This window comes from Stenella coeruleoalba (assembly GCF_951394435.1).
Source record: "Stenella coeruleoalba genome assembly, chromosome: 6".
NCBI lineage: Eukaryota > Metazoa > Chordata > Mammalia > Artiodactyla > Delphinidae > Stenella > Stenella coeruleoalba.
The window spans coordinates 101,581,987-101,608,492 of record NC_137151.1 but is presented as its reverse complement, the minus strand read 5'-3'; the positions used below and the strand labels follow the sequence as shown (position 1 = coordinate 101,608,492).

The window sequence follows — 26,506 nt, the reverse complement described above, 5'->3', positions numbered from 1 at the left end:
TGGGGGCATGTTGAATTTTAGATGTGGTGTGACATTTCACATGGAAATGTCCAGCAGGCTATTAAAAATATGGATTTGGAAGTCTGGATACAGGCTGGGGGTGGCAGTAGGATTTAAAACCATTCATAGATAAGAAAGAATTGAAGCAATGGAAATGAATAAATCATTTAGTCATTTGATGGTTACTTAATAAGTGCCTTCCGTGTGCCAGGTATACAGTGGTAATCAAACCAGATGTGGTCTGTGTGCTTGTTGAGGAGAAAGACAAGAAACACGTAAACAAATATATTTAAATTATGATAAGTACTATGAAGGAAACAAGGTGCTGTGTTAGAGACTCATGGTGCATGTGTGTTTGGTGGGGAAGGGAAAAACTCATATTTAGATATGAATGCTAGGGAAGACCTATAAAAAGTGGTTATATTTAAACTGAGATCTGACCATTGAGAAATTTGCAAGAGCAGCCAGGTGGTGGGACCTGATCCTCAAGGGGTAAAGTGAAAGGATGAAAAGGAGACCAAGAAGGAAACCTTGGGCATTGCATTCCATTTGGAACTGTACAGAAGATGTAGTGACAGAGACAGAAGGATTGAGTTTGAAGGAAATCTAGACAACTGCTATTTCATGAGCTTGAGGGGAAGTGAGTTTGAAAAGGCAGTAGGAGAGGAGTGAGAAGCTAGTAATGTCAAGGCCACAGAGACGTTGAGAATTGAGAAAGAGTCATGGCAGCCAGTGGTGATCTTTTGATTGTGATTTCAGGAGAGAGGAGAGGCAGAAGTTACTTTCGAAGGGAGTGAGATGGGTATTGAGAAAACAGAGGCAGAAAAGACAGACTGATTTTTTTTTTCAGAGTTGTGTGTTATATGGCGAAAGAAAGTGGAGAGAGGGGACAGTAATTTGACAAGCCAGCATGGTCAGGGAAATGGCTTATGTTGAAGAGAGCAGTGACTAACAGGCCAATGGGAAACAGGCAGTGCAGAGGAAGAACTTACAGATGTGGCAGAAGCAGTAATTGAAAATTCAAGACTTGTTTCTGCAAGATCAGGTCCCGATATTTAAAAATTTTTGTCAGTGCTGTTTATTTATTTATTTATATGGCTGCAATGAGGCATGCAGGATCTTAGTTCCCCGACCAGGAATCGAACCTGCACCCCCTGCAGTGGAAGTGCAGAGTCTTAACCACTGGACGGCCAGGGAAGTCCCAGTGCTGCTTATTTTTAAATGTCTTAGTATGCCATAGTGTTACTTGGCAATTTGCTTAAATTGTACTTATCTTTCCCAGATATAAATCTATAACTGAAGGCCAATATAGAAATTTAATTTTGCCAAGATAAAAGGTTTTGTTGGGAATTCCCAGTGGTTAGGACTCCGTGCTCTCACTGCCAGCGGCCTGGGTTCAATCCCTGGTCAGGGAACTAAGATCTCACAAGCTGCACGGTGAGGCCAAAAAAAAAAAGTTGTGTTTACTTTTTTGCCTAAAAATGTGACCTGAAAGAAGTAGGAGTTTAATCGTCTTCCTTTGCTTTTAAGATAACTCTCTAAGATAACTGGCCTAATGACCAATATTCTGATTGCATCTTATTAGCTCACGATCAGTATGTTTTAGTTCCAACCCACTATATGTCAGCTCTCACCTAGAGGCAAAAGTATCAGTGAGAGATCTTGATTTATCCCCAACTTAAACACATACCCACAAAGGCTTGCTTGATTTGTGTTTTCTTGAAAATTCTCTGTGCTTCTGTAACAAATTACACAAACTGGGTGGCTTAAAACAACAGAACTTTATTCTCTCACGGTTCTGAAGGCCGGAAGCCCAAACTTGGTATCAGTGGTCCCAAATCAAGGTATCAGCAACCCCAAATCAAGGTATGAGCAAGGCCACAGTCCCTCCAGAGGTTCTAGGGGAGAATCCATTCTTTGATTCTTCCATCTCCTGGGGGCTGCCGACATTCCTTGCTTTGTGGCATCATGACTCCAATCTCTGCCTCTGTGGCCATGTTGTAATGTCCCTCTTTAGTCTGTGTAATCTCCCTCTGCCTCTCTCTCACAAGGACACTTGTGATTGCATTTAGGACCCATCTAGATAATCCAAAATTATCTTCCCATCTCAAAGTCCTAAATGAATCACATCTGCAAGACCCTTTTTCCATATAAAGTAACATTTAACAGGTTCCAGAGGTTAGGACCTGCTATCTCTAAGGGTCATTATTTAGCATGATACAGAGAGTGATAAAGTGCCATGGGATATATAATATAATGTCCATGTACAAAAAGGAGAATCAGAAAATTTTCACAAAATAAGTGATGTGGACTATTTAATATATGATGCTCTTCATTGTAGGATATCTTTGAAAATTGGAAGTGGAAACTACCTAAGTCTTCAACAATAGCAGATTGCTTTAAAAGATTCGTGATGAATCCAATGCATTTGGTTTCAGGTCCCTTCCCTGATCTTTGGTCATGATTGAGTTTGTCAATGTCCCCCTTAATTTCTAGTTTTAGAAATCATACTTCATTACTTTATAGTGTATAAGAGAAGGATATCAGATATCTACCCCCTTGAGTTCTAAGTGGTTGTATCACCATGGCATGAGGTCTAGAAAGGCATGAGGCAGTAGTCACAAATGGGGCAGTTCATGGGACCTATGGAAGCCCTGGGACATGTTTAATTTGGTTAATCTATTTAATTTAAAAACAAACCTTGAATCAACTTTAAAAGCCAGAAGAATGTACATAAACATCCATATTCCTGGATTTTCTTGAAAATTTGGAACATCTGACAATACTATGTTTTTCTTATTTCTGATTCCTTATTCCTGTTGGCTGGGACATAGCCCTTTAGATGGGATATGAGTTCTCCAGTCTTTTAGATGCACCACCACTTCCAGTTGTCTCCCTGAAACCATCTATTTTTGAATCCTACCTGCTGGATTTCCTACTGTAAAAAAATCTCTCTTAAATCTCTCTTAAAAGATAAATGAAGAAGGCTGTCAATGTTTCCAAAAAGTGAGACGGAATACTTACTTGTGGAAATAAAGAATATTCTTGTGTGTTTAAAAATATATATCATAACAATAATTCATATGATGAAATTCTGTGCCACTAATAAAAGTTTTCTTATAGACAAACATTAGATATTATTAAAAGATCAGGATCATATGTATGGTTCCAATTTTATAAAAATACATATATGTGCGTATCTGTTTCCATAGAAAAATACTGGAAGGTTGTATTTTTTAAATGTTTATTACAGAAGGTAAAATTTTTTTTTAATTTTTTCATTTTTCTCCTTTGTCTTGAATATTGCCTGTATTTGTCATATTTAAATTATGAATATTTGTTTAGTTTATATCTAGAAAAATAACCTATTCTACTTGTAGAGCAGGCTTGGTAGAGGACGTGGCATTTGAGACATAGCTGCTGCGTGGCTTGTGGGATCTTAGTTCCCTGACTAGAGATTGAACCTGGGCCCTCAGCAGTGAAAGCATGAAGTCCTAACCACTGGACCACCAGGGAATTTCCGACATAGTCTTTTAAATAGCTAAGCTTTTGAACAGTAGAGATAGGGGAAGGAACCAAAGTGAACAAAGGCAGGAAAGGTACATGGGCAAATAATCTGAGGTATATAGTAGGCATTGAAATGTCTTCTGAGTCCAGTTTGAGGGTCTTGGATGCTAGTTGGGCCTTGTTATGCTCTATAAAATCTGGTTAGTCTATGTAATCTCAATAAAATATTCATTTGTATAAATAGTTTAGCATATGTCAGACATGACTTTTCAGTGCATTTGTGTGAACGTTCCTAATATTAGTTAAATGTCAATTTTTATAATGGTGTAACCAGTTTGAATTATCACAATAGATACATACTTACACAACATTTGCATAGTTCATTTATTACCAATTAATGAATTTTTTATCCTCTCAATTATAGTGATTTGCAAGGAGTGAGAACAAATGCCAGAAAGGATGGAAGTGACTGGATTCTCAATGGAAGCAAGGTGTGTAAAGATGGGCTTCCATAGCCCTCCTCCCTGGAGTCATGCTGTGGGTAACAAAGCCTCAAAGACTAGTCATCATTGAGTCTCTCAGATCTAGGGACTCACACAGGAATTGAGTTTACTTGAGTTGGCACAGGAATTGAACTGCTTTGTTTTGGAGACAGTAAGAATTGTACAACATTTATGTTACGTGAGATCTATTCCTCTTCTATGTTCCTTTTGCATGCCCCCTCACTAACATGAAAAATGTTTTAGCTTCCAAACAGCCCTTATCAAACCAGAAGAGGAAAAGGTGAGGTTCACATTGTCCAAATAGGGGACAAACAGTTAATAGTTAATGAATTTGATGTTGATAAGAAGTGGAAGAAAAGACTTATAAATAAATATCAAGAAGATTTTAGGAAAGATATTTCTGATGGAATTTGAGAGCCCTTCAATGCTTCTGAGCCTCACATCAACCCACTGATAAGATTGGAGAGCACCTCTGATTAAGGTTACAGACAGGCTCAGAAGTAAATATATCCTTCAGAATCTAATATCACTGATGGCAGAGGTTTTTGTTTACCTAAAACTGTGTCTGGTATACACTCAGTAACTATTTGTTGTTGACTGAATATTAAGTGAAGAAAAGATATTCATTGTCTACACTAAGGAAATCTTGCTAAAAATGTTTCAAAGCCTGGTGAAGAGCTAATTTTTGTTTTTTTTTCTTCAATGTTTAAAAAATATTTCTTATTAGTTTTAGACTAATACCTTTGCATTTGCAAAATCACAAGCTTGAATGTTGTGACACTTAAATTGCTGTGAAATTTTCTAAACAGTCACTTTCCATACTTACATTGTTAAGGACTAATAACAGTTTGTGGACTGACAAACTGTTCATCAGTCTGATGAATACATTTTGAGTAGCCCAGTTCTAAAGACCATTCCAGTATCTAGTTTCTTAGTTATTATACAGAAAAACAATGTCTGTGATGTCAAATAAATTTGGAAAACATGCTCTACTTCTCACTTTCTGAGAGGCTGATATGCATCATGAACTTCTAAGAGTTGGATATAGTATGTCTTTTGCCCTAGGAAATTCTCTTTTTATAGACTTATCTTGAGTTACTGTTGTTTTTCAAATATACTTTATGAAATATTCATCTACATTATTCATACTAAGGATTATAATAAAGCACTAACTGTGATATATAGTCAATTAACTCTTTGCACACAGAAGGCTTGTTTTGACAGAAGAATAGGGTATTTGGTCAAAAGTGAAATGGGAACTACACTCTTCTATGACTCCAGCTTTCTAAGCAGGCCCAGTCTGCTCAATTAGACTCTTCAGTGGGAACCACCCAGGAAAGTACCTTTGATTTTCAAAAATTCTATTAGGAAAAACAAAAACTTTAGAGGAAGCAAAAGTAAAAGAATGAGTAAGTAAATATACTACATCAATAAGATGATCTAATATGCACCCACTAAAGGATCAACACAAAATTTTTAGTGGTATAGGAAAATAATTATATTAAGTGAAAAGATGATACTAACATTTAAGTGAAGTATGCATATAAAATGTAAATATAGAATAATTTCAACTATATTAAAAGAAAAAACGACCAGAAGGGAAGTTCACAATGATATTTATATGATGGACTCATGGAAGATTTTTTTTTCCCTTTTTCTTTATAACACTTTTTCTTTATGTACTATCTACACAACATCTACAAAGAGCGTATGGCATAGGCATTCAATACCAAAAAATAAAATAAAAATTAAAAAAAATTGACCTCACTAGGGTTAATCTCAGCCCTATTAAAAGTTTTGACTGTCATAATTAGGAAAGAAATCAAGAAAGCCCTTTCTTACAAAAAGAATTCTCTTATAATTTTATTAGGAAAGAGGATCAGTCATGGTAGAAATACTCACATTAGATATTAGTAACATAAAGGTACTAATTCCTGGGTGCTCTGTGATTAAAAACAAACAAAAAAGCACTATTTCATCAATTCAACTGTGGCAACTACACAAATGGTCATTATTATCTTAGACAGGAAATTGGGAGACCTGAACGGTTTTTGAGGAAGAGAGTGGTGTAATGGAGAAACACTGTAGAAAAAATTTTTACCATGATTTTTTTTTTTTTTTGGCCCACTGTGTGGCATGCGGGATCTTAGTTCCCTGATCAGGGATCACACACCTGTGCCCCTGAAGTGGAAGAGCAGAGTCCTAACCACTGGACCACCAGGGATTTCCCTAGAATTATTTTTGAGGAATATATTTTTCTCATTTATTCAACAAACATCCTTGAAGGCCTCCTATATGCCAAATACTATACTAAGCACTGAGGATAGATATATGAATAGGAAATAGTCCCCGCCCTCAAGGACCTCCTAGTACAGAGAGATGTTGAGAGTCTTTTATTATTGTGTCACTTACAACCGTACCATCATCATTGCCTTCATTTGCTGTCATGTAGATAACACTAACATCACTGGCCCACTTCCCATTATTTGTAAGAATCAGTGCTCTGGATTTTAGAGCATAAATCTTATTATAAAGGACATGGATGGTAGGTGATGAGAGTAACCAACACCATTTTATACCTGTACTATTTCAAAGGGACAGAGACAAAATTAGATCATTTGAATATAGCTTGGAAGATGCTAAGATGATGGTAAATTCAGGATGCTATGGGAACACTTAACCCAGCTTGGGGAATTTGGAAAGACGTTTTGTTTTTGTTTTTTTCAGCCGCGCTGCGTGGCTTGCAGGATCTTAGTTCCCTGACCAGGGATTAACCTGCGCCCTCGGCAGTGAAAGCGTGGAGTCCTAACCACTGGACCGCCAGGGAATTCCCTGGAAAGACTTTTTGGAAGAGGTGATGTCTGAACTTTGTCCAGGTTGAGTAGGATTCATTGTAGCAGAGTTGGGAAAGAGCCCCCCAATTAGAGGAAACAAGATTTCCAAAGACCCATAGATGAGGAAGAACTTAGAATATGGGGGACAGCAAGTAATGCAGTAGAGTTAATCTACAGAAAACAAGTGAGGGGAAAATTGGATAAGAGATAAGGCAGGAATGTAAGCTAGTGCCAATTTGTGATGAGTTTTATATGCCCTGCTAAGATTTATAATTTATCCTGAAGCTATGATGAGGTATTCAAAAATTTTCAGATGTGAAAGTAGTATGATTAGATTGCATTTTTGAAAGATCCCTCTGACATCATGAGGGATAATAGAGTTGCACAGAGATCAGTTGTAGGAACTTAACCAGGAAATGATGAGGCCCAAAATAAGGTAATGGCAATAGAAGTGAAAGGAAGTGAATGGATTTAAAAAGTGTTGAAATGGGTTAGAGAGAACTAGATGTCAAATTGAATACGAAGCAGGATAATAATGTGATTTACCGTTCACTGACACAGGGAAAATAGATTGATACTCAAGATTAAGTAGGGGTAGGGGTGATTAAAGAGGAGTAGGGTATTCCTTGAGTCATCAGGTGGAACTATCCAGAAGCAGGTGTGTATACAGGTCTGGAACCTAGCAAGAAATTTGGCTTAGATAAAGATTTGGAGTCATCAGCATATGGATAGCAACTAAAGCCATGGAAAGTGGCTGAGAGGACCCAGGAAAGATACAGAGTGAAAAGATAATTATTCATATTTGCTCTGTGTATATTTGTTTTCTGAATAAATATTATCTGATAAACTAATATCTCTGTTATTTTATCCCTTCTTAATCAGCATCTTCCTTATTTAGGCCATTTGGAAAGAGGTAGGCCATCCATCATGAAATCGAAACTATGCCTTTTCAAAAACGGATAAATCTGAAAGTACAAATACTTTAATAGTGTCGTGCCATTCAAAGGAGATTCTGTTTTCTCACCTGAAACTTCTTTCTAAAATATGGTTTATCATTTTTATAGGCAATTTTGTTTTAATTGGAAAAGAACATAATAATGTTAATTATTGTTATTATTTACAATACTAATAGTGGGAAGAAAATGAATAGAGTTCATTCTTTGAAGCATTGGATAATTTCCCCCTACTCTTTACTAACCTCATGTATGAATAATCAACACTGCAGATATTCAGAGAGAGTACAGAGAGAGGTATGAAGCATGTTTTGTCCGGTTTAGTCTTATTGAGTATACTTTCCCCTGATCATGACTTACACATGGACCTGAGTTATTGTGGAGCATCACAGTATACTTGGGGTTTTTCAGGTATTCATCACTAATGGGTGGCTAAGTGACGTTGTGATCGTAGTGGCAGTCACAAATCGTGACGCTCGCTCTCCTGCCCATGGCATTAGCCTTTTTCTGGTGGAAAATGGAATGAAAGGATTTGTCAAGGGACGAAAGCTACATAAAATGGGACTAAAAGCCCAGGTAAGTCATAATGTAAATTTGTTTTCATAATATAAATCATTTATAAATATAATTCATATTTATTATTTATAAATAATTGAGTTTACTCAATTATGCTTTATATATGGAACTACATATAGCACAATCATACCTTCCTTCCTATGCTGGATTCTTAAAATATGCTTTTCAGAAATGATTATGGAAATTTATTCCACTGTTTATGCAACTGTGGTCAGCAATTGAAGTGAATCAGGGTAGTTTGAAAATCTGCTTTAGAAAATTAACTGCATGATAATACCCTCTATTTTTGAAATTGAAGAAAATTATGAAATAAGAACAGAAAATATTTTTTCTACTATTTGGTAATTATTTGGTAATTTTTCATTACCAAAAAGAAAAACATCTTTTACTTGATATGCATTAGAAATCCTTTGTCCTCAGTACCTGCAGAATTGGACAGTATTAGAGCTAGAATGACAGTGTATTGCAGTGGGAAAGCCACTTTTGGAATCAGATAGACCTGGGTTTGAATCCCTGGTTTACCACTTACCAGTTGTGATCATTAACCACTCCAACTTGGCTTCCAGTTTGTTTTGTTTTTGTTTTTTCAATGGAAATAATAATCACCTCATCAGGTTATTGGGAGATTTCAGTGAGATAATTCTGTATTCAATTGTATGATCTCTTAGGATACTGCAGAATTATTCTTTGAAGATGTACGTTTGCCAGCGCGTGCCCTACTTGGAGAAGAGAATAAAGGCTTCTATTACCTCATGCAAGAGCTTCCACAGGTCAGAAGTATTAAAGAGTCCGTCTTTTGATTAGATAATGGACTGGAATAGAATAATACAGAGCTATATAAATCCATGCATACAAAACTTGTGATATAGCCAGTCATTTTAGTATAACTTGAAGTTGTAAAAAAACATATATGACTTTTTTAGGCTGGACATGTGAATAACTGAACTCAGGGATATCCAATCAAAGCTTATAAGTGAATCAGGAAAATAAGATTTTCAGTTCTATGATTCCTTCTTGGAATGATTTTAGTGTCTTAACTACAAATCAAGAATTTTTAGCTCTTTGTAATGAAATATCAGCCAAAATATGTACCAGGCTTTTTTTCTGGGGGGGGGGGGTTGTTCTTTTTTAATAATACCTGGGAATCAAAGGAAGCTGTTAAGTTCAGACTAAAAAGTTTTAGCCACATAGGGTCAGCCCTCACTTCCGTGTTTTTTGGAGTGTCAGCATAAGAGGATGCACGTCTGGTGACAATCTCAGCATGCACTAAACATGAAATGGGACAAGGACTAGGGTCACTGGCACAGGATAGAATATGAAAATCACCAGCAAGAGGGAATTAAACTGACTGTGGATGCTTTGCACTAATTCAACCTATGCCCTTTAAAAATGTTGATTTCCTCAGGTATATTAGATGTGTGGTATGCAGAGATCAATAAATAAAAATCGACAACTTTGGAATTTCTTTTCCCATAGATGAGTAAAGAGAAGAGGAAAATAAATTACTTGTATACCTATATAAAGACAGTCATTCATAAAAATAAAATTTTTTTTAGAGACATACATGTGTCAAAATAGTCTTAGAAATCTCAGGGGGAGTCTTTTCTTATAAAGAGTTAAGAAATAATCTTTAGGAGTTTTATAAAGATTATGCAATTTATTTTCATTGAAATCATGTGAAAATCACTTGTGTAATTAGAATAATGTTCAAGACCTAATTTTGGGGTTCTAGGAAAGGCTACTGATTGCTGAGTTGGGAGTTTCAGCCAGTGAATTCATGTTTGAAGAAACCAGGAACTATGTTAAACAAAGAAAAGCTTTTGGGAAAACAATCGCACATATACAGGTAAGCTTGTCATTAGTATTAGATAGTATCAATTTACTCATCTGAAATGGGTCTAGGCTAAACATGAATATGGAGTAATTTTCATACAGGTGGTATCGACTGAAAAAATATGCACAACTTAAAAGTTGAGAATTATGTTTTATTTGGTGCACAACACTAAGCATGTAAGCACGAAGTACAGCCTCTCAGATAGCTCTGAGGGACAGTTCCAAAGAGGTAAGGGAGGAGCCAGGGTATATAGGAGTCTTGCAACAGAAACCCGGTGGTCGGAACATCAAAAGATCACTGTTAATTAAAGAAAACCAGGCTTCTCAAAGTAATGAATTTATCACTTTTCTATGTATGGGAAGATCCAAGAGTCTGTGCTCATTGAAATTACTCCTCTGATATGCACGTTAACTATCTAGGGCCAGTATCCTGCTTTTCTCCATCCTGACTCCCCTCAGGGTGCACATTTGGGGGCTGCTGCAGTGGCTGCTGGCTTGATGACTGCAACATCCATTGTTTATCTATGTGGCAGGCAACATTTTTCTCCACGGTGACATTAGAATCCATGGAAGTGGATGAGATCACTTAGGGAGAGAGTAGAGATTAAGACAAAAGAGATCCTAGGACAGAGTCCTGAGAAAAAAATTCCAAGATTTAAAGGTAGAATAGGAAACTAAGAGCCTACAAAGAAAACTGAGACAGCTAGAAAGGAGAAAGCAAATTGGGCAAGTATTGTAGAAGCCAAGAGAAAAGAGGATTTCAAGTGGATGGAAGCTACTTAGAGGGAAAATGAGATGAAGGTCAAAGAGTGCCCATTGGACATAATGATATGGAGGTTATTTCATAAGAGCCATTAATGGACTGGTGTGGTGCCACACCCCAGTGAGTAGAGCAGTCAATGGAAATGAGGAAGTCAAGATACTGATGAGTGGCAACTCTTTCCTGAGTTTGGCTGTGAAGTAGCTGAGAGAAAGGATGGTAACTAGAAGGCATGAAGAGGAGGGTGAGGAGGGAGGGAGGGAGATATCTGCAGATCAAGTGAAATATTTGGAGATTATTAATTTTTGTTATTATTATTAGGATGAGAATGCTAGAGCATATTTTAATACCTAGACAAAGGATTTAGTAAAGAGGGAAAGATTGTAGGTATGGAGAGCATAATTAACTGCATATGATCTTTGAGACAGTGTGAAGGTGTGGATGCCAAAGTTTCAATACATGGAAGGATAGGCCTTCCCATCCTGACAGGAGAGGAGTTTCCCCCACTGAAACAGGAAGGAAGGAGGAAAGGATGAGCAAGGGTTCAGCTCCGTTGGTAGAAAATTGCAAAAGCTCTCTTCCAGAGACTTCCGTATCTTTCCTTATCAATAGGGAAGAAAAAGATGTGAGTGAATGGGGCATGGAGGTAAGGAAGGTTTTCTTCAGAGTGAGAGACTGAACTAACTAGAGACACTTACAGTAAGCTTCCTGGCAGTATTGAGGACCCAAATCAGGTTAGTGACCATGCACTTATAGCGGAACCTCCTGCTTTTTTGTGTATTAGCTTTACTAAAAGGGTTTTGCTCCCCAGGTTCAAGCACAGAGAAGGTGGATGATTGTGTTTCAACTTCCTGGGTTTTGCCAAGAAGTTTAAGTTATTTGCAGAAGAACTCAGTATATGGTAGCCATAATCACTAAAATATCAATCAAATTTTAGACCCTCTAGTCTCTCCTTCAAATGAAGGAACAGCTTTTAGGTAATGCAGTCATCAAAAAAACTGGAGTTGGAAGTCTAATTGAAAGTTTCTAAGTGGAATGTCTTGGCTGAAAGGTGTTGTGAAGGGAAAGGGAAAGCTGAAATACTTTGGTAACTTTTTAGGACAGCATTATAGAAGTTAAGTTCAGGTGTGGTTTAAATCCTAGTACAGCTACTTAAGTCTCTGTGGTCTATGCAAGTTGTATTATCTCTCTCAGAAGTACTTTCTTATTGTTAAGATGTGAGTAATATGAGTAGCTACCTCATAGAGTTGTTATGAAGATTAGGTGAGATAATACGCTTCTAATAAAGTGCTTAGAATATTGCCTGGCAAAGCGAGCTTTCATTAAAGTTAGCTATTACAGTTGACCCTTAAACAACACAGGTTTGAACTGCACAGGTCCATTTACATGTGGATTTTTTTCAATAAATACATTGGAAAAACTTTTGGAGATTTGTGGCAACTTAAAATGTGCAGACGAACTGTATAGCCTAGAAATATCGAAAAAATTAAGAATAGAGGTATGGCACGAATGCATAAAATATGTGTAGATACTAGTCCATTTTACCATTTACTACCATAAAATATACAGAAATTTATTGTGAAAAGTTAAATTTATCAAAACTTATGCACACAAACACTTATAAATCATATGCAGTACAACTGATTACACTAGGCTACCATAAAGCAATCATATTTCTGTTTCTTTGTTATCGATGCATGAATCTTCTTACCGATAAATAAATTACATTTCTTTTTCATGTAATTTTTTCATTTTGAGAAATGTTGATATACAAGATTTGTTTCACTGAGCAAGTATGTATTGATTGCCTTCTGAAGGTTGTGTGTTCAAATGTAATTTGATAGGCATGACTCTGGAAATACACATTATAACCTCCTAGCAACACAAAGAGAGTGATACTACTTGGTATCACTCTGACTTTCCCAGCTGTATCCGAAGTGGAGTTAATGTCATTTGCTTCTCAAAATGTTTATTAAAATACTCATGCCTTTAGCCCTATTCTGGATACTATAAAAAGTGAACCAAACAGACATATTTTTCCATCCCCTTGGTAATCTACACTTCCTGCGTTTATGAACTTCATATAAAATCACAACAAAAATGACTATAATATTACCGAGATTGCCTGTATAGCTCAGAACATTAAATGTTATTTGACATTTAACCATGAAACAAAACTAGAAAATCGGTATAATATTTACACATAGGAGAAAAAGTTTCTTCCAAAATATTTATTTATTTAATAATATATATGTGTATATATGTATTTTGATAGCAAAAAGAAAAGAAATATTCTTAATCCTTTTCAAAGCAAGTGTCGTTTTATTGCTGCCTTCTTTCAAAGGTAGTTTACTAAAATTTCACTAGGTGGCAGTAGCATTCTGCTTCCACACGTATCTATAGCATTGGCGGGAGCCGTATTGTTTTCCAAGTAAATATGTGGTTCTGAGATTTCTGAGATATTTCTTCTAATCTTCTTGTTTATATAAATAAGTATCTTTGAATAATATTTTCATATTCAATCTAGATATGTATTCAGAGAAGATGAATAACCAATAAGTGCTTATACTTCCTGTTACAGAGTTGGATATACAATGATTCCAGTATTAAATTGAAATAGGAGACCTTTAAATGTTATATATTATATTTGGCCAAATCTCATTTTTATGACCATATAACGATTCAGTTTCCTTTCTCTTTGATATTCTTGAATTTTGAGACTTTCTGACCACTTGGATGCGTTTCACGAAATTTTTTTTTTTAATTTTTTTTAGTAGATCTTGAATTTTTAACTTAATTGTGATGCTATTTATTTATTTATTTATTTATTTGTGGCTGCATTGGGTCTTCATTGCTGTGCGTGGGCTTTCTCTAGTTGTAGCGAGCGGGGGCTACTCTTCATTGCGGTGTGCGGGCTTCTCATGGTGGTGGCTTCTCTTACTGCGGAGCACGGACTCTAGGCACGCGGGCTTCAGCAGTTGCGGCTGGTGGGCTCTAGAGCGCAAGCTCAGTAGTTGTGGTGCGTGGGCTCTAGATCACAGGCTCAGTAGCTGTGGGCCATGGGCTTAGTTGCTCCGCGGCATGTGGGGTCTTCCCGGACAGGGGATCAAACCTGTGTCCCCTGTATTGGGAGGCAGATTCTTAACCACTGCGCCACCAGGGAAATCCCTAAAATTTACTTTCTTTTTAGAACGGAGACCTACCATACTTAAGTTGCGATAGTTACAGGATTTTCATGTTGTCTCACCCATACTCTCCATAGCTGCTGTCAAGTCTCACGATTTTCTATGGAATGGGCAATACAATAGTAAAATTCAGGTATTAACTAATGATAATGTCTGTCATTAATTGATGTTCCCTATATGCCAGGCACTGTGCCACATGGATTGTCTTTTTTTCTTTACAACTCCATATAATAAATATTATATTTATCCTTATTTTACAGTAAGGATATTGAGGCATGAAGAGGTTAAATAACATGCACAAGATTAAAAAAGTATTTGAACTCTGGAACCTACACCCTTAATGCATTCACTAGTTTTACTACCCAGAAATCTAAGGTAGATAGACTTTTTCTGTTCTCACCTCTTTCATCCATGGACAATGAAGTAAAAGTTCAGTGTTCTTTTCTAACACAAGCTTTAGTTATTTCTTGTGTGGTATGTGCTCTTGATTCTAAGGGGACAAAGTATTAGGAAAAAAATAGGAGAGGCAACAAATAACATTTCTTCTTTACATTTCTCCAAAAAGGGAATATTTCGTTCTTAGACCTTGAGTGTGGGGTTAATTAACTATAAAATCAGGTAGCAAACCTAAGTTGTTGTAGTTTATACTTGAGTTGTAATATATTAGAGTACACCTGATGGTGATGTTTAAATGGAATACTGGGCTCAATAACTTCTCCAAGGGGTCTTCCAATTCCATAATTCTATGATTCTAAGAACTGTGTTATTCAGACCTCTTAAAGAGATGCCATCTGATCCACTTTGCAACTTTAGGGAAACTTTTTTAAATAAAATGCTAGCTGCGGTATTATCTATGAGTGACTATTAATGAATGTTAAAAAATATTGCTGTGAGCATGCTGATCGTTCACCAAAAGCACCTGCTAATAATGTGTGGTACAGTTATTACCTACCATTCATTAGAGAACAGTTTCTGAAAGCATGATGCAGTGTTTTCAGTGAAGAGCAAAGACTAAATCTGTTTGGTAACACCCAACTCAATGCCAAGAGTATGTAACTATTTTATCTCTTATCCCCCCGAGAGTAACTTATACACTCTTGCTGGCATTAATTCTGTCAAACCTGTTGACCTGAATGCAGTGAAGCAAGAATTTTCTAAATGAGCCCATTCTGGTCTGAAATTTAACTTCAGCTTCTAGAAGCTCCTAGCATTTCCATAGAAACACCTCTCTTATGAGATAATTGGGCTTAGAGATCTTGAATCTCTCATATTGTAAATAGTAATTTCTCAAATGTGCCATCGCAGGGTGGGGAGGCGGTGTGCAATAGTATCTTGAGACTTGTCAGATTCCCCCTTATGTTCCAAATGAAGTGTCATGGGCAGTGTCATTGACCTACACCAAGCGTAAGCTAAGACCTCAGTTTCAGGGATTTTCATGGACTATGTAGTCATCTGTGTTCAATATATGGAAGGGTATTCCCCCGCTTTTTCATTTCCTGTTACATCTTCAGATTCTTCTGTGAGTACACTTGGATGTGTGGGGTGGGGGTGGGAAAATCTGTGCTGATTAAAGGTTAGAGATTTGGCCTCATTAAATAGAAATGGATAGAAAGGGAGGTAGAAAAAGTAAGAGAAAGTATGCGAGAGGAAGAAAGTTTTGGTAAACGTGGCATGTTCTAAAGTAGAGGCCAGGATACAAGAGGTGGAAAAGTGTGGTGCCAGCCTCCCCACTGCTTGGCTTTAGAATCATTAGATGCCAGTCACATTGTCTATTTCTAGAACAGGATGGAGTAAGCCCAAGGGAAAGGCAGTCAGTTTGGGTTTTCCATCAGCGTAGTAGTTATGTTGATACACATATGAGGAGTCTGTCCCTCAGAGCTCCTTCTCCAGCTGACAACACCCTGGTCTTGCCTGGTCCTGGGTCTTATTATACTCCTTTTCTACCCTTTTCCAGAAATGGTATGAACCCAGACTGTCTCCACTACAATGATGCTTTTAAGGGTTTGGTTTTGTGGTTTGAGATTGCTGTAACAAGTAGCAAAGGCAGGTCAACATCCTCTGAATATCTGGTCCAGGAAGCCTTCTTTTGAGAATGCAATCATGGCTTTGGACTTGCCATTGTGTACGTTGGATGCATTCATAATTTCTAGTTTGAGTTTCACTGTGCCACCAAGTTAGTGCCACTGTCATTAACTTCCATGCCTTTTATTAGCCACAGTGAAGGTCTCACTCATAAATTCCAAGCAGAATGATCAAAACTCTGTTCCTATCTGAATTTCCACAAGGAAGATAGAGCCAGCTGACCATAGCTGAGCCTTGAACTTGAGATCAACTAGAACGGGGTGTATTTTTGGAGGTTACCCAAAGTGGAAAGCCAGTAGTATTTCAAATTCAAGCCAGTTTCCCGAAGGTGGTTCAAGAGTTGGTGCCAAAGAGACCACATGAAAACTCAGAGTTCAAGGTGTGAGAGCCAAGAGTCAGGAATGCAAGAAAATTTGATTGAAGTTAGAGCAATCAAGAACAATTGAGGATGGTCTAGATAGAATGATTTCCAAGAATGCTATTGGTTGTCTGTGGCCAGCAGGAGGAGGTATATGTATATGTTATCGCTGACAATTCCAGACCATTCAGTTCAAGTTAGAGACTGTGCAAGCTATTGAAAGAGATAAGAGGGAGGGCAGGGAAAGGTGGAAGAGGTTGGGGGGTACTGGACTTTGATGTCATGAGTGTTCTAATTCTGTTATTCTCCCATTGAATTCTACAGATCTAGATTAAATACTTTGCAATATAAAATAATAATGTCTAATAAATATTTTTGATATTGTCCCTCCAGCTTGTTATTTTATTACTTTACTCCCAGACAAAAAAGCAGAAAATGTGTATACTTAATTTCATTAATAGAGAAAAATTCTTCATGGATTTAGATTCTGGACAAAAATAGGTGTTTTCAACAGCTGTACCTAAAGGACTGTACCTCAAGATGGTGTTCACCCATTAAAGTCATGCTGTTTTTCGAAAAGTTCCCTAGATGGTCTAAATTTTTTAACCTAAAACATGAAATGTTATTTATCTATTTATCTACTTTTGCATCTTATCTTTTAGTACAAGTTTTCTCAGCAATGAAATATAGTGGGTTTTTAATTTGAGCAGTTTAGTTAACATATGCTTCTTTTTGGAGGAAAAAAACAGTAATTCCACTTTTGTTTTGCTCTAAAGATATTTTACTGTATAATTTTTGATATGCTAAGTGACTCAAAATATGCTCTTCTCCTATGCTCATCTTTTCCTTTCATTTCCTTTAAACTCAAGACAGTGCAGCATAAGCTAGCAGAATTAAAAACACACATTTGTGTAACCAGAGCTTTTGTGGACAGCTGTCTCCAGCTGCATGAAACGAAACGTCTGGACTCTGCCACTGCTTCCATGGCGAAATATTGGTATGCGTGCTATGGTAATTAAAATGTGGTGTTTGCACAGATTGTTATGGAATTCTTCCAACTTGACACTCAGCCTTGAGGGTCTTAAAGGAAGAAGGCTATGTAAATGAAAACTAGCAATAAGAACCACCTTTTTAAAAAATGCTGAAGGGCCCCATTAAACATATAAATTTATAATGTGCTAAAACTTACTCAAGTTGGTTTTTAACTTTTAGCTTGCCATTGAAACTAAAATATTAAGAGACTAAAATAGGATGACTGATTAGTTCATTCAAATAGTAGTTTAATCTCAAATTATCTGAAGAGTGTCAGTATAGTGAGATCACAAAATTACAGTAATACTTAGATAGAGATAGAGTCCCAATTCTTTCATTAAATAACTGCAATTAAATTAAATTATTTCTGGGCCAACATTTTGATATCTGTGAAATGAGTAGATTGGGCAGGATTTTTCTATTTAAGATGTTTTCCATATCTAAGAAAAATTTCTGAAGATTTTGACCAATCAAAAGTTGTACATGCTCTATTAAGCAAAAGGAAAAAAAAATGTAGTATAGAATGACTTTCATTTGTATTAAAGATGATTAGCAATGGTATTAAAGATGTGTTAATGAAAAAAGACCCCTATAAGGCTTTTGTGTATTTTAGGATTTAAGAACATAGTTTAAATCAAATTCTGGAAATGGGTTTTGTTTCCTCTTTTAAAAACAAACATTCTCACATCTCATTAGCCCAAAAATAACCTGGAAAAAATTCCTGTCATTATTCATTAACTTGTGTTCAGTCAGAAGTAGAACGGGGAAATATGCAGAATAGTGGTTTATGTAATGATTCCAAAATAATAAAGTTGCCAGGTTGAAAAGTCATGTGGAATTACTAGAAACTTGCACTTTTGTGGGAGACATTTTGCATTTACATTTAGAGCAAGTTTTTTGACTAGTGGGAAAAAGAGTAAAAATATTTTAGATATTTTTGGTAAAAGAGATATATGGATATCTGTTGGCCTTTTTGTTTTTTGAAAACACCAGGTTTATAGACATACTGGTGTTTCATATTGGAGCAGAGGGAGCAAGTAGTTTTAACCCAGCAAATATTTTACTAAAATACTCGCCAAATACAAAAATGTATAGAATTCCAAATATCATTGCCCCCTGAATCTTGTCTGTTAATCATCCTATTGTTACTGTATTTCTCAGGAACATCCTGACCTGTCCTATGGCTTGAGTTAAAAATTAGTTTTTATAGGAAAATGTGTCTATGCTTACCTTTTCCTTATATTTCCCACTGTTGAAAGTAAGTTGAAGAGATTTTGAACTAACTTGTATTTTATGTTAAGATGAATAAAGTTCCTACCAGCCATCTCATGGATTTTAACAATAGTTAAAATTGTTGTGATAAGATCAGAAAAGGGTATTTCTCAAGCACCTCATGTTAATATACATATACTTCAGGAATAATAATTCCCAAATAATCTTTAATAAGTTTCCTATATGATAGTAGGTACTTTAATAGAGGTCTGCCCTCTTAGGTTTTCACTTTTACTTTCAGTTTATTTCTGAAAAAAAATTTTTTTCAGTTACTAAAATTCAGAATTGCAACCTTTAGGTAGGAAGTGACACATTTGAAGAAAAAAACACATATTACACAAGGCAAAAGAAAATAGATGACTGTATAATTATTCAGTTAACTTAGATCACATAGAGAATCTGCATAAATTAGACCAAATTCAAGTTTTTACTATATTCTTTTCAGGCTTAAGGTAGCCAACACCTAATAAATAGTCTAAGCTTTCTACATTTTGTTTCTAGACTTAACAAAAACCCAGCCAGAAGTATAATTGATGAAGAAAGTGTTTGTTATATGAAAATTCTCTTGAGATTTATTTCACGTGGAATTTATATCAATCTTCTCTGGTTGGCTAATATGCCTAATTTTAATTGTTTGATAAATGTAAGCATTTAAACAATCATAAATAATTTGTTTCCTGATTGTAAAACATCTCATGAAAACTCATTTCAAATGTTCCTTTTCTGCTTTTTATTTTGGTCATCTAGGGCATCTGATTTACAGAACAGTGTAGCTTATGACTGCGTGCAGCTGCATGGAGGCTGGGGATACATGTGGGAGTACCCAATTGCAAAGTGAGTATGCCTGTTGTGTTACACTCTTCTGGGTGGTGTGAAGAGAACGGAAAATTTCTTTAACTGTCCTTTGTCCATTGAGTACAAAGGGAAAGGAGGTGCAAAATCTTTGTATTTTTCAGCTGACTATGGAGTGTGTTCAAGTAGGTAGAAACAGCTTCATGTTATCAGCTCACCACTAGGATTTTGTCATATTTTTAAAAAGTGAAGATGTACTGCATTATACAATATACTAAATATAAATAAATATAAATATATAACATACTAAAGCTTTATTTGAATCATTATACAGAGGGATTAATATCCCTTTTTTATTGTTGAATAATATTTTATTATAATTGATTATGGTTAATTATTCAGGTTTTTTCTAGTTTTTTACTGTGACAATGCCGCAATAAACGCCTTCATACATTTATCTTAGATACATGTGTGTTTGATTACAACAGGACAAAGTCCCAAAAGTAGTACTGCTAGTTCAAAAGTATGCATATTTTAAATTTTAATGCATTTCCTGATCATTTCCTCCAGTTTGAAGCAACTCGTACTCAAATGAACAAAGTCTAAGGATGACTTCTCCTCCTAAGCTATGAATGTTATTGCCCTTTAAACTTTAAGTGAATCTAATGGATAAAAAATAGGTTACTATTCTTCCTTTAATTTACATTGACTATTAATCATTTTATTTTGTTTTATTTTATTTCATTTTACTGTAGTAAGAGCACTTAACATGAGATCTACCCTCTTCACAAAATCTTAAGTGTTCCATACAGTACTGTTAACTGTAGGCACAGTGCTGTACAGTAGGTCTCTAGAACTTATTCATGTTGCTTAACTGAAACCTTGTGCCCATTGATTAGTAACTCCCCATTTCCCCCTTCCCTTAACCCCTGGCAGCCACCATTCCTCTTTGAGTCTATGAACTTGACTATTTTCGATACCTAATATAGGTGGGATCATGTAGTATTTGTCTTTCTGTGACTGGCTTTATTTCACTTAGAAGAATGTCCTCAAGGTTCATCTAGGTGGTAACATGTTGCAGAATTTCCTTCCGTTTAAGGTTGAATAGTATTCCATTATATGTTATACTACAGTTTCTTTATCCATTCATCTGTCCATAGACATACAGGTTGTTTCCACATCTCGGCTGTTGTGAGTAATATTGCATTGAACATGTGAGCGCTAGCATCACTTGGAGGTCTTGATTTCAATTATTTCAAATAAATACCTAGAAGTGGGATTTCTGGATCATATGGTAGTTTTATTTCATTTTCTGATGAATTTCCATACTATTTTTCGTAGCAGCTGAGATGCACCACTTTGCATTCCCTCTAACAGTGCGGCAGTACTGCAGTTTCTCCATATCCTCGACACCACTTGTCTTTAGGCTTTTTTGTTAATAGCCATCCTGACAGGTGTGAGATGATATCTCATTGTAGTTTTGATTTGCATTTCCCTGGTGATTAGTGACATTGAGCATTTTTTCATATACCTTTTGGTCATTTGTATGTCTTCTTTCAAATTATCACTTTTTTAAAACTAAAAAAAAAAAAATAGACATTATAGAAAAATTAACCTGCATATAAAAAGGATCTAAGTTGTCATGTCTTAAAATTTTTATTGTCTATTTTGCTCTAAAAATAAATCAAAAGTATTATTTTTTCTAAGTAGAATTTGTACTTCCTTCAACTTTAAAATAAATTAAATATAGCCTTTTTATTGTATTATATATGAATATTCTTGTTATCTTTCGAAGCAGTACCAGTTTGTCAGTAGGCAGCATCCTCTTCCATATTTCTTCCTCCATCTCCATAATTTCTTCTTTCCCTCTTCCTATAGTCTTTTGCCTCAGTAATCTCTCCATGGCATTTCTCCTCCTCATAGCAGAAGATATATTTTTCCTCTTACTTGGAAATATTTTCAGTTTATAAAATTTTCTCAGGGAAGTTTTTGCTATATAGAGAGAACTCCAATTTAGTTTTGAATCTGAGAATGAGAATGCTATGAGCTTCCAAAAACTTCTTATAATTTTAATCTAAATACAGAGTATCTAAAAGAGAAAAATTATCAAACTAGTATTGAAACTTACTTTCAAATTTATCATTTTGGCAAGCATAATTGAAAACATTTGCTTATAGTCCTTAATGAGGAAAATAAACATTTATTCAAGTTACATTAAAAACAGAAGCTCCAGCATAGAGCTTCTGTTAGGTATAATTTACTAATTTTCTGTAGCCACTGGGAAGCTCAGAAAGCTTTAATCACAGGGTGTATATAATTTATAACCTTTTATAAAAACTCAGCAACAAGTAGGGTTTTTCCTTCCTTCAGAATGTAGGCATGAAGTAGCTAAATGATTTCCTTTTCTTTATCAGTCCTTGGACTTGGATTTTGGTATATCCTTCCAGAACTACTTCAAACAGGCCTTAATCAAAAGCAGATTTATTTTTTTTTATCTTTGTATAGTCATGAAATCAAAGTAAACACTGAGTTATGCCAGCACAAATTAAATCATCTCTGGAATTTTTCCTGTGTGTTTTCATGTTTTATTCATAATATTAATCCACCTTATTGACAATATTCAAAATGCTAAGAAAGTAAAATAATAATGGGTGTTTATATTTTTCTACTTAACTGTGCTATTATAACTGCTGCAGGGTATGTAGACATGTCATGGCTCAGTGCTTGTCTAGTTTGGTTCGGTTCCTAAGAAAGGCATGTTAGGTGAAGAGGAGTCAACCATGTACATGGTCCAAGATTAGAGCGTAGCATAAGTCTTGGTCTCTGTTTTCTCGGAGGCAATTCCATCAGGTCAATAGCAAGCAAAAATTGTAACTTGATGGCTTATTTGAAATCCCTAGTTTCAGTTTGAGAGACTTGACATTTCCTTTCAGGAATAATAATGTCCTTGGCCAGCTTGTTGGTTTGAAGACTGTATGAATTTTTAAACTAGACTGCTATTTCTCTCCCCAAAGACATAGGGAAGGAACTTTTCATAAGATAACGAGAGAAAGTAGTAGGATAATATCAAAAAAGCTAATTAGATACATTAGGCAGTATGTGGATGAAGTGTACAGACTTTGATGAGATAGAAAAAAAAAATCATTCTAATTGTGTTTTTTTATCCTAAGATTAAGCTATGTGTGTGTTGCTGAGTCTTGGTTTCACAGATCAAAGAGGTGCTTTTTGCTTTTTGGTTTTGTTTTATTTATTTGTTTTCTGTTTGTTTAAAAATAACCAGTCTTAAGCATGTGAGTTTACTTCAGTCTTACTCATTAGGCTTGGGCCTATGACAAGTGAGGCTTAAGTTTTGCCATTTCAAGACCTGTCTGCAGTGTTAGGAAGAGCAGCCTGAGATAGCTTCATCACTGTGGGGTTAAACATTCCTTCTGCTGCCATTCTCTGTTAATATTAGTTGATGACTGAATTTAATTAGTAACCTATAAAAGGGCTACTGATCTCTGTCCATTACCTACTCCATTGGAACTTCTTTAATGTGAAAAAAAATATGCCCAACCTGATCCAAAAATGTCTAAAAGCATTGAGATTGCTGAAGTAGGCTGAAATGCCAGGTAAGTCCTCTAAATGAAAGTGCTAGATTTTGTGGGCAACAATGGAATCTGTTCAAAAGAAAAAATATATTTGAAAACACATATGTCTCTAGATTTCAAGTTTCATAAGAAAGCAGCTATTGAGACTCTAAAATTCCTTTGTAATACAAGAAGTCAAATCAATAAATATTTACTGAGCACTCACTGTTTGTAAGGTTCCGTGGTGAACGTGGACAAGGAAAAGTTCAGAATTGGTCATGTTCCTAGAGAGCTTGCACATTTAATTTGTCTCAAATTAAATTAAAAAAAATTTAATGCTTGAAAAAAATGCCTTTGAATTTGTCTACTAGAAAAGTCCAAAACTCAGTAACTAATCTTACATTTCTGGGCCAATGAAAATGTTGAGATGTAATAAAAAAGATACTTGCCAAAGTGGCAGGATACCTACCTTTTCATTCCAGGCTGCCAATGATCTGTTATGTGACCATTAAATAGCAACCATTAATTAGTATATGTATTAACTTTTCAGCATCTCATTTCCTTTACCTGCAAAACAATAATAATATTTATCCTCCCTAATTCCAGAGCTGAGAGGATAAAATGACATGAGAAAAGGTAAAACCAACTATATAGTGTTATGGTTGCTGTCATCATTACCAAAAGTGAATTCCTTCTTGTTTTTTTATGGCAGTATACTCAGCCACTCAGTATTTCAACCTCATACATTACTGGAGTGACTGTTAATCATTTCCAAAAAATAAGTTACTTGTTAACTTTGTGAAGTAATATTTTCTGAAGCATCAGTTTATACTGCCGATGGCAGCAGTAGTGATGGGAATCTAAAGGATGTTAGAAAATATGTACTTTCTTTTCTCTTTTGCTTTTTATAAAACCAGTAGATTTCAGCTTTTGGGGGGAAACATTAAAGGTAGCAAGATATTAAGACATTCCATCCATTTCTAAATTTACAATTGCCCTTTTTGGAATGTTATTATATGTGCTGAATTTTACAAAATTAAATCAAAAGAAACATACTTAGAAATGTTATTTTGAATTTGTAATCTCTTCAAGCAGGCTAAAACAAAACTATACAAATGATCAATATCTTAATAGAATTTTATAATTATACCAATCTAGGGTGGATGCCATACAGAAAAAAAAGTAATTTACAAAGAACTTTTATTGTTTGGATTTCATTAAATGAACACTTTAAAGCAATTAATAGTTACCTGGTAAGACAAAATTTATAATTTCTAATATCTTTTGTTTATTCATTCAATCGTCTTCTTATTTATCCAGAGCTTATGTGGATGCCCGAGTTCAGCCAATCTATGGTGGTACCAATGAAATAATGAAGGAGCTAATTGCAAGAGAGATCGTCAGTGACAAGTAGACATCTGCCCACATCCTGGAATCCTATTACAACTAATCTGGTTTTAAATCTACTCAAGATAAAATACAACCTGGAAAGGGAGGGAACACTAAACCTGTTTTTATATGTTCTTTCTACAGAGAAAGAAATCAAATACAAATACAAGATTAACACAGTGGGAGGAGAAATCTTTGAATCCAAATATCCTAAAGTTTTCTATTATAAAGGTTGGTAGAATCCTAAACCTTTCCAATTAAAAGGTTTAACTTTTAATTTTTTATATAGCTAAAAGGCAAAGATTTTCTGATTCTAGAAGCCTTAATGTTTCATTTATCCTTAAAATTCTAAGAGCATAGTCACTTAGATCTTTAAAATTGAGGCAGAAATAATTTTGTTATTATACTATAAAAATGGGATTAATAATATTTACAGCACATTGACTTTAAAAAGGAAAAATAAATATAATTTACAATGCAAAATATGTTTAGCTATCTCTTAGTCCAAATTCCCCCAAACAGTGGTTTCTACCACCCTATCCTAAACCTCTGTTTTTAAGTAATGAAACACTTTCTTCAAGCCAAAGCTTATGCCGAGTCCTTGTGAAATCGTGTTGTGTGAAGAGCTGCTCTGGTTGAAGCAGGAAGCCTTCCTACCTTATAGCCTTAGAATCACTAGACTCAGCGAAGCAAATCCCCACTAGAGAATGCCACTGGTTGCCTCAACCACTGACCCCTGGGCTTTCAACAGATTTCCATCCCAGTTTAATTTCTAGGAGAACACAGAATAATCCATCATCCTTTAGTTTCAAGATATTGGTGTATTTATAGGTATCAAAACAGTGACTTTTATTTTGGAGCAGTGTAATTTTTTAATTAATTTAACAGATTTACACTTTGTGTCGTCTATAAGCCAGGCTGTTAAAAATATGATGAGAAATATGATTTAAAAAATTGGCAAGATTCCTGCTAATAAGTGAATAAATAAGTTGTAATAAATAAGGTAAGAAGCAAGTAAATAAACAAAATAATTTCAAATAATGATAAAGGCAGTAAAGGAAATAAAGTAAGCATTTAAAGTAAGAAAGTGAGGAAATGACGTTCGGTTTGAGACTATTATCAAAAAATAAGCCATTGATTTGTAAACTGCTAGCATCATTTTAGTACTTATTTTTCTTTGCATATATTGCTGAGACAGTGAATAAAGTAGTTTTTAAATGGAAATAAATAGGTGTATTCTTGTTTAATTTAAAGAACCTAAACATTTTATTTGGTGGTGTGGGTATTAAGCATTGTTTTGTTTTGTTTTTTTGCGGTACGCGGGCCTCTCACTGTTGTGGCCTCTCCCGTTGCGGAGCACAGGCTCTGGACGCGCAGGCTCAGGGGCCATGGCTCACGGGCCCAGCCGCTCCGCGGCATGTGGAATCTTCCCAGATCGGGGCACGAACCCATGTCCCCTGCATCAGCAGGCAGACTCTCAACCACTGCGCCACCGGGGAAGCCCCTAAGCATTGTTTTTTAATGCAGTCTTTACAACTGGGTAGAGCAGAGAGTAGAGAAAATACTTTGATACCATTCTATCCTAGTCTTATATACCTTCAATTTGCTCTTGAGTTGAAGTTTGTATGATTGCCAACTTGAGTCCTTGCTCAGTAAATACCACGCAAAATTGGTTAAAATAAATTCTTATTAGATATTACTGTATTTGCCACTTTCACCTCACTCCTACTACCAGGAAACAATAGAGAATTAGACCAACCGCTCCAGCCCCAGCCCCAGCCCCTTTCCCAGGCTTACAGGAAACTAGATTTTAGGAATTAAACATCTGTAGGATAAACAGTAAAGTAACATAGTAGGAAAT

At 35.6% G+C, this 26,506-nt stretch overlaps 1 protein-coding gene across 1 annotated transcript in view; it reads left to right on the top strand.

Annotated features, from left to right (window-relative positions):
* ACADL (acyl-CoA dehydrogenase long chain) overlaps positions 1 to 26,211 on the top strand; it is a 39,162-nt gene extending 12,951 nt beyond the window's left edge. The window contains exons 5-11 of the mRNA XM_079923593.1: positions 3,932 to 3,998; positions 8,209 to 8,373; positions 9,042 to 9,143; positions 10,106 to 10,219; positions 17,461 to 17,588; positions 19,643 to 19,729; positions 24,577 to 26,211. Of these exons, the coding sequence (XP_079779719.1) occupies positions 3,932 to 3,998; positions 8,209 to 8,373; positions 9,042 to 9,143; positions 10,106 to 10,219; positions 17,461 to 17,588; positions 19,643 to 19,729; positions 24,577 to 24,670 (757 nt within the window). The 3' untranslated portion in view covers positions 24,671 to 26,211. The remainder of the gene's footprint in view (positions 1 to 3,931; positions 3,999 to 8,208; positions 8,374 to 9,041; positions 9,144 to 10,105; positions 10,220 to 17,460; positions 17,589 to 19,642; positions 19,730 to 24,576) is intronic.
* The last annotated feature ends 295 nt before the right edge of the window (positions 26,212 to 26,506 follow it).